General features: G+C 49.5%; 1 protein-coding gene across 2 annotated transcripts in view; it reads left to right on the top strand.

Moving 5' to 3' along the window:
* Positions 1 to 267: 267 nt before the first annotated feature.
* The window catches only part of TMEM208 (transmembrane protein 208), a 31,606-nt gene continuing 18,869 nt past the window's right edge, over positions 268 to 13,004 (top strand). For both annotated transcript variants that reach the window (XM_077484829.1, XM_077484828.1), the window contains exons 1-5: positions 268 to 405; positions 2,494 to 2,589; positions 6,618 to 6,677; positions 6,973 to 7,109; positions 11,590 to 11,674. In XM_077484829.1, coding sequence (XP_077340955.1) covers positions 400 to 405; positions 2,494 to 2,589; positions 6,618 to 6,677; positions 6,973 to 7,109; positions 11,590 to 11,674 — 384 coding nt within the window. In that variant the 5' untranslated portion in view covers positions 268 to 399. The remainder of the gene's footprint in view (positions 406 to 2,493; positions 2,590 to 6,617; positions 6,678 to 6,972; positions 7,110 to 11,589; positions 11,675 to 13,004) is intronic.

Below are 13,004 nucleotides of genomic sequence, written 5' to 3'. Positions count from 1 at the left end.
TGCTTCAATGTTCAGTGTCCTCATCCTTATCCCTGTGCTTCAATGTTCAGTGTCCTCATACCTATCCCTGGGCTTCAATGTTCAGTGTCCTCATCCCTATTCCTGAGCTTCAATGTTCAGTGTCCTCATCCTTATCCCCGAGCTTCCGTAACATTATGTGATGGTTTCGCTGAACTGTATTGCCGAAACTATGTTGGAACGCACGGCGCGAGTGTTTGTTTGGAACTCTTTGCGCATGCGCAGTACGCAACTTCTGGCGGCAACGTCACTTCCGCAGCATTCTGTGATAGGCAGCAAAATATGACACTACAGCGGAAGTGATCCTACCGTGCCATACGATGACGTCCTGATTGCGCGCCGGATATACCACATGTGCTGAGCTGGAGATGAGCTGCGGCAATGGCGGTGAGATGAATGAGGATTGACACTGAGAAGATAGTAAAGGGGAAAGCCATAGCGCCATCTTTACTACGGGCAGCCTGAGCTGAGCACTAACCTTATTAACTGATGCTCTTTACTGCACTGACTCCTCCTCCTTACTAACCACTGACTCCTCCTCCTTACTAACCACTGACTCCTCCTCCTTACTAACCACTGACTCCTCCTCCTTACTAACCACTGACTCCTCCTCCTTACTAACCACTGACTCCTCCTTCTTACTAACCACCGACTCCTCCTCCTTACTAACCACTGTCTCCTCACTAACCACCGACTCCTCCTCCTCCTCACTCACCACCGACTCCTCCTCCTCCTCCTCACTCACCACCGACTCCTCCTCCTCCTCACTCACCACCGACTCCTCCTCCTCACTCACCACCTTCTCCTCCTCCTCACTCACCACCTTCTCCTCCTCCTCACTCACCACCGACTCCTCCTCATGCTTACTAACCACTGTCTCCTCCTTACTAACCACTGTCTCCTCACTAACCACTAACTCCTCCTCCTCACTCACCACCGACTCCTCCTCCTCACTAACCACCGACTCCTCCTCCTTACTAACCCCCCCGACTCCTCCTCCTTACCACCGTCTCCTCCTCCTTACTCACCACTGACTCCTCCTCCTCCTTACTAACCACCGTCTTCTCCTCCCTACTAACCCCTCCTATTTAAAAACTACTGTACACCTCACTGATCAGGCGGTAAGGGGAGGTGGGAAGAGGTCAGGGGGGTATGGGGAGTTGTGGATTGGGAGGGGTCAGGTGGTATGGGGAGAGGTCAGGGGGTGTGGGGAGGGGTCAGGTGGTATGTGGAGGTGTAGATTGGGAGGGATCAGGCGTAATAGGGAGGTGTGGATTGGTGGGAGGGGAGAGGTTGGGGGGTATGAGGAGGTGTGGATTGGGGGGGTGGCGAAAGGTCAGGCGGTATGGGGAGGGGGTCAGGTGGCATGTGGAGATTTGGATTGGGGGGTGGGGAGAGGTCGGGTGGTATGGGGAGGGGTCAGGCGGTATGGGGAGGTGTGGATTGGGGATGGGGAGGAGTCAGGTGGTATTGGGAGGTGTGGATTGGGTGGTATGGGGGGGTGTAGATTGGGAGGGGTCGGGTGGCATGGGGAGGGGTCAGATGGTATCCGGAGTTGTGGATTGGGAGGGGTCGGGTGTTATGGAGAGGGGTCAGGTGGTATGGGGAGGTGTGGATTGGGAGGGGTTGGGTGGTATCGGGAGAGGTGGATTGGGAGGGGTCAGGTGGTATGGGGTGGTGTGGATTGGGAGGGGTCAGGTGGTATGGGGTGGTGTGGATTGGGAGGGGTCGGGTGGTATGGGGAGGTGTGGATTGGGAGGGGTTGGGTGGTATGGGGAGGTGTGGATTGGGAGGGGTTGGGTGGTATCGGGAGGTGTGGCATGGGAGGGGTCAGGTGGTATGGGGAGGTGAGGATTGGGAGGGGTCAGGTAGTATCGGGAGGTGTGGATTGGGAGGGGTCGGGTGGTATGGGGAGGGGTCAGGTAGTATCGGGAGGTGTGGATTTGGAGGGGTTGGGTTGTATGGGGAGGGGTCAGGTGGTATCAGGAGGTGTGGATTGGGAGGGGTCAGGTGGTATGGAGAGGGGTCAGGTGGTATGGGAAGGTGAGGATTGGGAGGGGTCAGGTGGTATGGGGAGGGCTCAGGTGGTATCGGGAGGGGTGGTATGTAGAGGCGTCAGGTGGTATCAGGAGGTGTGGATTGGGAGGGGTCAGGTGGTATGGGAAGGTGAGGATTGGGAGGGGTCAGGTGGTATGGGGAGGGCTCAGGTGGTATCGGGAGGGGTGGTATGTAGAGGGGTCAGGTGGTATGGGGAGGTGTGGATTGGGAGGGGTCTGGTGGTATGGGGAGGTGTGGATTGGGAGGGGTCGGGTGGTATGGGGAGGTGTGGATTGGGAGGGGTCGGGTGGTATGGGGAGGTGTGGATTGGGTGGAATTTGCTGCAGATTGGTTGGCGGGCGGTTTTGCTGTTTTCCCTGACCCGTCACATGGCAGATTCCAGAACCTGAAATATGTCGCTGTCATTTCTCTTTCCAGCCTAAAGGAAAAGTTGGCACGAAGGGAAAGAAGCAGATCTATGAGGAGAACAAGGAGACGCTGAGCTTTTATCTGCGAATCATTCTGGGGGCCACTGTGAGTGTTCTGGGGCCCCACACCTCCAATCCGCTCTCAGCATTTTCTGTTTGGTCTCTGATAGGATGAGATCAGATGGAGCCAGAAACCTTTCTTTGTTTGATTTGATGTGACCTGGGCCATGTATGATGCGACGTGTGCTGTGATATGTATGATGTGCCCTGGGCCATGTATGATGCGACGTGTGCTGTGATATGTATGATGTGCCCTGGGTCGTGTATGATGTGCCCTGTGACATGTATGATTATTATTATCATTATACAGAATTTATATAGTGCCAACGGTTTGCGCAGCGCTTTACAAAATAAGGGCAGACATTAGTTACATTAAAATTTGACAGAAGAGGAATCAGAGGACCCTGATCCTGAGAGCTTACAATCTAGGAGGGAGGGTCAATTGATACAAAAGGTAATAGCTGTGGGGGATGAGCTGATGGAGGAAGTAAAATGGTGTTAGTTAGAAGCAGGATAGGCTTCTTTGAAGAGAAGGGTTTTCATGGATCGTCTAAAGATGGATAGATTAGGGGACAGTCGGACAGATTGGGGTAGGGAGTTCCAAAGGATGGGGTAAGCTCTGGAGAAATCCTGGAGGCGATCATGGGAGGAGGTGACAAGGGAGCTAGAGAGCAGGAGGTCTTGGGAGGACCAAAGAGAGCGGCTTGGTTGGTATTTTGAGACTAAGTTAGTGATGTAGCTGTACAGATGGTTTTGTACATTATTGTTAGTACTTACAATTTTATGCGTTGGGTGAGTGGAAGGCAGTGGAGGACACTGAATGGAGACCAGTGGAGGGATTGTCAGAGAGGGGTGGAGGACACTGAATGGAGACCAGTGGAGGGATTGGCAGAGAGGGGTGGAGGACACCGGATGGAGGCCAGTGGAGGGATTGGCAGAGAGGGGTGGAGGACACTGAATGGAGACCAGTGGAGGGATTGGCAGAGAGGGTTGGAGGACACGGAATGGAGACCAGTGGAGGGATTGGCAGAGAGGGGTGGAGGACACCGGATGGAGGCCAGTGGAGGGATTGGCAGAGAGGGGTGGAGGACACTGAATGGAGACCAGTGGAGGGATTGGCAGAGAGGGGTGGAGGACACCGGATGGAGGCCAGTGGAGGGATTGGCAGAGAGGGGTGGAGGACACCGGATGGAGGCCAGTGGAGGGATTGGTAGAGAGGGGTGGAGGACACTGAATGGAGACCAGTGGAGGGATTGGCAGAGAGGGGGGGAGGACACTGAATGGAGACCAGTGGAGGGATTGGCAGAGAGGGGTGGAGGACACTGAATGGTTGGTAAGGTGGATGAGTCTGGCAGCGGCATTCATGATGGATTGAAGGGGGGAGGAGCCTATGTAAATGTAATCCAATGAGAAGGGAGTTGCAGTAGTCGAGGAGAGAGATGACCAGGGAGTGAATTAGAAGCTTGATGGTGTCATTGGTTAAAGAAGGGGTGTATTCTGGAGATGTTGCGGAGGTTGAGGCGGCATGGTTTGGACAGGGATTGTATGTAGGCCTGAAAGGGCAGTTCAGAGTCTAAGGTTACCCCTGGCACCCTGACATGTGGGGACGGAGTGATAGATGTGCCATTGATCTTGACAGAGAAGTTGATGGAAGGGGCACGTGGGGGAGGAAATATTAAGAGCTCAGTTTTAGATAGATTCAGTTTGAGGAAGTGAAATAACATCCAGGCTGATGTGTCTGTTAGATCAGTGATATGCGAGGAGACTGATGGGGTGAGCTGAGGGCAGAGAGATAGATTTGGGTGTCATGGGCATATAAATGGTTGTGGAAGCCATGCTAGGCAATCAGCTGACCCAGGGAGGAGGTGTAGATCGAGAATAGTAGAGGTCCAAGGACAGAACCTTGGGGGACCCGAACGGAAAGAGGAGTTGGAGAGGAGGAAGTAGAATTGTGACACTGAAGGTGCGGTGAGATAGGTAAGATTCAAACCAACAGAGAGGGCAGCCAGGGAGACCAAGCAAATTGAGTTTTTTGAGGAGTGGATGATCAACTGTATCAAAGGCAGCGGAGAGGTCCAAGAGTAAAGCCTCCACACACTATCAGATTTTCTGCAGATTTTTTTATTCAGATTTACCAAAACCATGTAGTGAAGGGCCTGCCTGATTGCATACAAATTGAAATTCCTAAAGGTTTGACCTCATATATTATGTTTTTTTAGTAAATCTGAAGGAAAAAAATCAGCAGAAAATCTGGTAGTGTGTGTAGGGCTTTAGAGTACGGAATAACGACCGTTGGATTTAGCTGTTAGTAAGTCGTTTGTGAGTTTTATGACAGCAGTTTCTGTGGAGTGTTGAGGATGAAATCCAGACTGAAGGGCATCAGGAAGGTCATTCTCAATGGGATGGTCGCTCAGTCGGTTGTAGACTAAACGTTCAAGGAGTTTGGAGGGAAAAGGGAGTAAGGAGATGGATCTTAGGTTAAGATTGGTCGGGTCCAGTGAGGCCTTTTTTGCTATGGGAGTGACTAGCGCATGTTTCAGAAGGTTGGGGAAGATGCCAGTAGAGAGGGGGGAGTTAAAGACTATAGGATAGAGTCAGAGGGTGACCGTAGTATTTGAGAAGGTATGATGTGGCCTGTGATGTGTAATGTGTGCCCTGTGACGTGTATGGTATTCTCTGTGACCTGTGTGTTCTTTGACATGTATGGTGTGCCCTGTGACATTCATGATGTGCCTTGTGACGTGCATGATGTGCCTTGTGATGTGTACCCTGTGACGTGTATCGTGTGTACCCTGTGACGTGTATCGTGTGTACCCTGTGACGTGTATCGTGTGTACCCTGTGACGTGTATCGGGTGTGCCCTGTGACGTGTATGGTGTGAACTGTGTGCCCTGTGACGTGTATAGTGTGCTCTGTGACCTGTATTCTTGTGATGTGTATGGTGTGCTCTGTGACCTGTATGATGTTTAGGGCTGAAACAACTAATCGATTACTATTTTCATAATCGATTAATCGGCCAGTAACAAAATGGGGTTAAAGTTAATAAGTCTGATGATATTTACCAGATTGACCATTTAATAGTAGATCTCTCCTCTAATGGTGTATATATAGTATATCTTCTCTAATATTATATGCAGTATATCCCCTCTAATAGTATATACAGTATATCTCTCCTCTAATAGTGTATATAGCCTCTAATGGAATATACAGTATATCTCTTCTAATGGAATATACAGTATCTCTCCTCTAATAGTATATACAGTATATCTACTCTAATAGTATATCTCTCCTCTAATGGTATATACAGTATTTCTCTCCTCTAATGTTATATACAGTATATCTCCTCTAATAGTATATGCAGTATATATCCCCCTAATAGTATATACAGTATATCTTTTCTAATAGTATATACAGTATATCTCTCCTCTAATAGTATATACAGTATATCTCCCCTCTAATATATACAGTATATTTCTTCTGTCTGTTATTTTCAGAGTGGATTAGATATTTTGCTCCCTAACCATATAGTTGGTTATTTATATTTACCACTGCATATAGAGATATTTAAGAATAAATTGCCTTTTTTTTAAACTTTACATATTAACTAAATTATACACCACACCTTTTTTTTACGGTTATTAACAGATTAATCGAAACAATAATCGGCCAACTAATCGATTATGAAAATAATCGTTAGTTGCAGCCCTAATGATGTGCCTTGTGAGGTGTATGGTGTGCTCTGTGACCTATATGATGTGCCCTGTGACGTGTATGGTGTATGATGTGCCCTGTGAGGTGTATAGTGTGCTTTGTGACCTATATTATGTGCCATGTGACCTGTGTTCCTGTGACGTGTATGGTGTGCCCTGTGTTCCTGTGACGTGTATGGTTTGCCCTGTCACTTGTGTTCCTGTGATGTGTGCGTGTGGTGTAGTAACTGATTTCATGTATATTTGCTGTACCCCGTGATAAATCTTCATTCATAGTTATGATGGGGATGTAGACAATGGTGATTGGGGGAGGGGGTGGATTTTATAGTGACTGGATTGTAAGATGCTCTGTTATCACACACAGGTTTTGTATGGAGCCGTCAGTCTGGGGATCTTCTACACTTCATCCACCTTCTGGAGCTGGGTGAGTGATAATCGCACAGGGTCGGATGTTATCTCTCTGGTATATTGGAGGGGGGGGGTGTCACACAGGGTCGGATGTGATCTCTCTGGTATATTGGGGAGTTCACACAGGGTTGGATTTTATCTGTCTGGTATATTTGGGGGGGTCACACAGGGTCAGATGTGATCTCTCTGGTATATTGTGAGGGGGTCGCATGTTATCTCTCTGGTATATTGGGGGGGGGGGGTGGTGTCACACAGGGTTGGATGTTATTTCTCTGGTAGATCAGGATATCCCCCTCCCTCTCCCCATGCAGACCTCTCTGGTGTTCAGTTGCGCGGTGTACGGTGCAGCATATCGCTCCATGCGGGGGATGGCGCACGCATCCTTCTCAGAGGATGGAAGTTTGCTGGATGGGGGAATCGACCTGAACATGGAGCAAGGAATGGCTGAGTGAGTAAATTTCCTCTTGCTTGAAATGATAATTATCAATTAGATATTCACTCTAAAAATGAACAGCATAGACCCCGATTGGGCTCCTGTGGCCCCGAGCTCGTCACCGTGTGGCCCCTGAGATCTCTGCAGACACTCTTCTAGGTTTCTTTGGTGCTTTCCGAAGCCCTGGAAGAAAAAATATGATTTTTATAACCGCTTACCTGTAAAATCCTTTTCTTTTATGTACATCAGGGGACACAGAGCCATAGTAATTACTATGTGGGTTATATCGGACCGACAGGTGATGGACACTGGCATCACAAGGCGTGTACTCTCCATATAACCCCTCCCACTACTGGGAGTCCTCAGTTTTGTAGCCAAGCAATACAAGTGTATAAGAAGAAGGGAGGGACCTCTGTGTCCCCTGATGTACACGAAGGAAAAGGATTTTACAGGTAAGCTGTTTTAAAAATCCTATTTTTCTTTTCATACATCAGGGGACACAGAGCCGTAGTAATTACTTTGTGGGATGTCCCATAGCAATGGCAATTGAAGGGGGGGGGGGAGACACAACAAAAAGAAAGGAAGCCAGAGGACTCCTACTTCAGCTTGCAGCACACTGCGCCCAAAAGCAATAGCCTCATGACCTTTAAAGCGGGATTCCACCCTAAAGTGGAACTTCTGCTCATCGGAACCCTCCCCCCTGCGGTGTCACATTTGGCACCTTTCAGGGGGGAGGGGGGTGCAGATACCTGTCTGACAGGTATTTGCACCCACTTCCAGGCATAGACTCCCACGGGAGTCTATGCCTCTTCCTGTCCCGCCGCGCTGTCTGCTGGGACACACACGGGTCCCAGAGACCATTCCTAGTGCGCTGCGCGACTCGCAATGGCGGCGGCAGCAGCCAAGAGCCGATCGATCGATCGGCCTCAGCTGTCGACATCGCTGGACCCTGGGACAAGTGAGTGTCCATTTATTAAAAGTCAGCAGCTGTAGTATTTATAGCTGCTGGCTTTTAATAATTTTTTTTTCAGTGAAATCCCTCTTTAAAAAATTTGGTAAATGTATGAACTGAAGACCAAGTGGCAGCCTTACAAATCTGAGCCATAGAGGCCTGATGATGCACCGCCCAAGAGGCACTCATCGCCCTGGTTGAGAGTGCTTTAACATGAAAATAAGGAATTTTCTTCTTTAAACCATAAGCCTGAATGATGACCTGACAAATCCATTTGGAAATAGTAGATCTTGACGCTGCCTGTCCTCTTTGGACCATCTGGCAGTACGAATAAAACATCTGTTTTACGAACCTGAGCGGTCACCTTTTCAATACACTCTGACCGCTCTCGCTGCATCAAGGGCATGTAGTGCCTTTTCTTCCCTAGATTGGGGCTTTGGGAAGAAAGAAGGAAGAACAATATCTTGGTTTAAGTGAAAACCTGTCGCCAACTTTGGTAGGAATTCAGGATGAGGACGTAACACCACCTTATCCTTATGTATGATCAAATATGGCTTTTTACAAGACAGAGCCCCTAGTTCTGATACTCTTCTAGCAGAGGAAATGGCAACCAGAAGCAAGGGAATTTCACGTAAAGCTTCAAAAGGCTGTTTCTCTTAAGCCGCGTACACACGTAGCCGTCTGTCCGACGTACTTAGTCTGGCGGACTTCCGCCAGACTGTCCTTCGGAATTTCCGAACGGGCTACTTGCCCACACACGGCACTTTTTCAGTGGACTAATACGGCGTACTAAGTCCGCCGTACTTTCGAAATGAACGGACTCGCCCACACACGCGGAGGAAAGTCCGCTCATTTCGAGCGCGTCTCCAGGTAGGCGGGGCCCGCGAAGGAGACGTCGCCGGCCCCGCCACCTGGTATGGACTTAAAGGGGAACACCAACGCCGAAAAAAATCGGCGTGGGGGTCCCCCCCAAGTCCACAACAGACCCTTGTCCGAGCACGCTACCCGGCCGGCCAGGAAAGGGGGGTGAGCGAGCGCCCCCCCCCTCCTGAGCCGTACCAGGCCGCGTGCCCTCAACATGGGGGGTGCCTTGGGGAAGGGGGGACCGCGCGGCCCCCCCACCCCAAAGCACCTTGTCCCCATGTTGATGAGGAAAAGGGCCTCTTCCCTGGCCGTTGGTTGTCGGGGTCTGCGGGCGGGGGGCTTATCGGAATCCGGGAGCCCCCTTTAATAAGGGGGCCCCCGGATACCGGCCTCCCACCCTATGTGAATGAGTATGGGGTACAATGTACCCCTACCCATTCACCTGTAAAATAAAAGTACAAAAAAAAAACGCAACACACGAGATAAAATACTTTATTGCACAGCTCCGGGGGTCTTCCGTCTTCGGGGGTCTTCTCGGCGGACTCCTCCGCTATCTTCTTGTAGCTCTTTTGCTAGCGGAGGAGTCCGGCTTTCTTCCTCGCCGCCGGCCTCTTCTTCCGACTTCGGGGGTCTTGTCCCCCTCTTCGGTTCTTCTGCCGGGCCACCGCCCCTTCTTATAGCTCTTTTACAGGCGGTGGCCCGGTTTTCTGTCGCCGCCGCCTTCCGTTGTTGTTGTTGTTGTTGTTCTTCTTCTCCTACTTCTCCTTCTCCTTCTCCTCCTCCTTCTCCTTCTCCTCCTCCTCCTTCTCCTTCTCCTTCTCCTTCTCCTTCTCCTTCTCCTCCTCCTCCTCCTCCTCCTCCTCCCTCCTCCAGGAGATGTTGACTCGACGATCTCTCCGGCCGCAATGCCAGCGACACGCTGCGCGGCCAGTTATATAGGGACAAGGGGCGGTGTCACATGGCTTTATGTCACATAGGTTGGTGTCACATGGTGACCCCACCCCCTTACGATGTCACAGTCCCCATGTGACATAAAGCCATGTGACACCGCCCCTTGTCCCTATATAAGTGGCAGCGCAGCGCTTCCCTGGCATTGCGGATCGTCGAGGCAACATCTCCTGGAGAAGAAGAAGAAGAAGAACGGAAGGCGGTGGCGATGACGGCGGCGACAGAAGACCGGGCCACCGCCTGTAAAAGAGCTATAAGAAGGCGCGGTGGCCCGGCAGAAGAACCGAAGAGGGGGACAAGACCCCCGAAGTCGGAAGAAGAGGCCGGCGGCGAGGAAGAAAGCCGGACTCCTCCGCTAGCAAAAGAGCTACAAGAAGATAGCGGAGGAGTCCGGCGAGAAGACCCCCGAAGACGGAAGACCCCCGGAGCTGTGCAATAAAGTATTTTATCTCGTGTTGTGTTTTTTTTTGTACTTTTATTTTACAGGTGAATGGGTAGGGGTACATTGTACCCCATACTCATTCACATAGGGTGGGGGGCCGGTATCCGGGGGCCCCCTTATTAAAGGGGGCTCCCGGATTCTGATAAGCCCCCCCGACCGCAGACCCCGACAACCAACGGCCAGGGTTGTCGGGAAGAGGCCCTTGTCCTCATCAACATGGGGACAAGGTGCTTTGGGGTGGGGGGGGGCCGCGCGGCCCCCCCTTCCCCAAGGCACCCCCCATGTTGAGGGCACGCGGCCTGGTACGGCTCAGGAGGGGGGGCGCTCGCTCGCCCCCCTTTCCTGGCCGGTCGGGTAGCGTGCTCGGACAAGGGTCTGTTGTGGACTTGGGTGGGACCCCCACGCCGATTTTTTTCGGCGTTGGGGTTCCCCTTTAAGTCCATACCAGGCGGCGGGGCCAGCGACGTCTCCTTCGCAGGCCCCGCCTACCTGGAGACCCGCTCGAAATTAGCGGACTTTTCTCCGGGCGGGAAAAGTCTGCTCATTTCAAAATTATGGCGGACTGGCACACACACGGCCGGATTGTTCGCCGAAATGCGAGTCCGACGGATAGATTGGTGTGCAACACGGCATTCTAAGTCCGCCGTACTTTCGGGTCAAAAAAGTATGCCGGAGGCTACACACGGGGGGGATTGTTTGGCGGACTTGAGTTTGCAGGACTTTTCCACCGGATTGTTTGATCGTGTGTACGCGGCATTATATTCACCGACTGACACAGCTCCTCTCTGTAACTACATGGGTTGCATAACCTGCCATTAGAAGAAAATACGCAAAATTGTAGGGCAGAAACAAGTAATCGATGAATCGACAACTAATCGATTATGAAATTAATCGATTATTATTTTCATAATCGATTAATCGACCAGTAACATAATGGGGTTAAAAAAAAAAAAATGAGCCCTTTATAGTACAAGAAGAGCAAATAATCGCTGCTGTGAATATTACTTTCACTGTTCTACAGTAAAAAAGTGAACTCCTTGCAGTAGTGATTATCTGCTTTTTTTGTACTATAAAGGGCTAATTTTAGTTTTATTAACCTCATTATGTTACTAAATGTCTTAGACCTGGTTTACATCTATGTGTTTATTGGTGCTTTTTGCAGAAATGCACTACAGTTCATTTACATGATTTCCTATGGGACACGTTCACATCTGAAAGGGTCAGGGACTTTTAAAGCAAAATGGTGCTTTATTGGTTCAATATACTTATTACTTATATACTTATTTCAGACACCTGAAGGATGTGGTGCTGCTGACGGCCATTGTGCAGGTTCTGAGCTGTTTCTCTCTCTACGTCTGGTACTTCTGGCTACTGGTGAGTATTGTTTGCACCTTGTCTGTAACTTTGATAAAATAGATTTGTTTACTTACCTATTTGTAATCCGCTCTGATCTAGTCACGCGATCCCATAACTCAGGGTCCCCTTTGTCAGTGTGTGGCTTCTGCAGGAGAGAGGAGGGAGTACAGACAACAGCTATGGCAATGGGAGCCTATGGGTCATGTCTGCAGGTGGCGCTATAGCTCCCCCTAATATTAATGGTCAGATGGAATCTATCGCCCTGTTTTCAACGTTTTGAATGGGGTATTTTACCTGGATAGGGTTCCCGTTCCGGGTAATTGCTGATATCTGGAGCTCTATTAGAGAAATCTGTGTCCATGTTTCATATTTTTCCTCTCTTTCTTTTGAGTAAATTTGTTGTCAGCAAAACAGGGAACTAGAAAAAAATCTGAGAGAGAGAAATACAAATCTGACAGGGATTCTAGCCTTCCCCTACTAAAAAATAGGATTCTTGTACTTTCTGCAAAATGTTTTTCTTGGAGTTGAGGGACGTAGGAATTCTTAAAATTGTTAAACTGTCAGGTTATACTGCCCCTTACAGGAGAAATGGCAAATGTTGGCAAGCACAGGATAATCCCACCCACAAACAGCATGCCTCAGTTTTGGAGGAAAGAAGTACCAAGAACATGGAATGAACAGAGGGGAGGGATCCGTGTTCCTCATTGAACCTCAAGAGAAAGATTTTACAGTAAGTACAAGAATCCTATTTTCTTGTTCATTGAGGGACACCGGAGTTCTAAGAAATCTTAGCCTGCCAAGACATCCAAAAACAGTCCAACAAATACAACAAAAAATAGAAATGCTTGAAGAGCTGCCTAAGGGTTCTACCACCCAAGGCTGACATCAGATGAGGCCTGAATATCCACCTGATAAAATGTAAACCCTCTCCTATACCCAGTGAAGTGAACAGTCTTGAGATGATACATGGGGATGAAACAAATCCTCCTACATAAGTTTTACATGTATATCTGCTGTCTTCATCTTTGTTAGGAGATTTTCTCTTCCTGTTCAGCACTGAGTGTGAAGTCTGAGCACACAGCCAAGACAGCTGATTGGAGGAAAGGCACACACTCCCTCTCCACATAGGCGGAGACTCTGAGCTGTTCTGTGAATAGTTTAGCTGTCTGCTAATCTATTTATAGCAACCTCTGCAAGACACAAATTTCAGCCAGATTTTATCTCCTGTCAGAAGTTATCATGCTCATGACAGAAGAACAGAGCAGGAGAAAGCCAGGAGACGTAGTGCTTTGAAGAGAGATAAGAAAACACTACAGATATATGTGCCCAGCTCATATTTGATGAATCG

Source organism: Lithobates pipiens, unplaced genomic scaffold, assembly GCF_037356315.1.
Source record: "Lithobates pipiens isolate NorthernLeopardFrog02 unplaced genomic scaffold, aLitPip1_a1.2 Scaffold_164, whole genome shotgun sequence".
NCBI lineage: Eukaryota > Metazoa > Chordata > Amphibia > Anura > Ranidae > Lithobates > Lithobates pipiens.
Note: the sequence above shows the minus strand (reverse complement) of the source record. Positions and strands in the feature narration are given on the sequence as shown.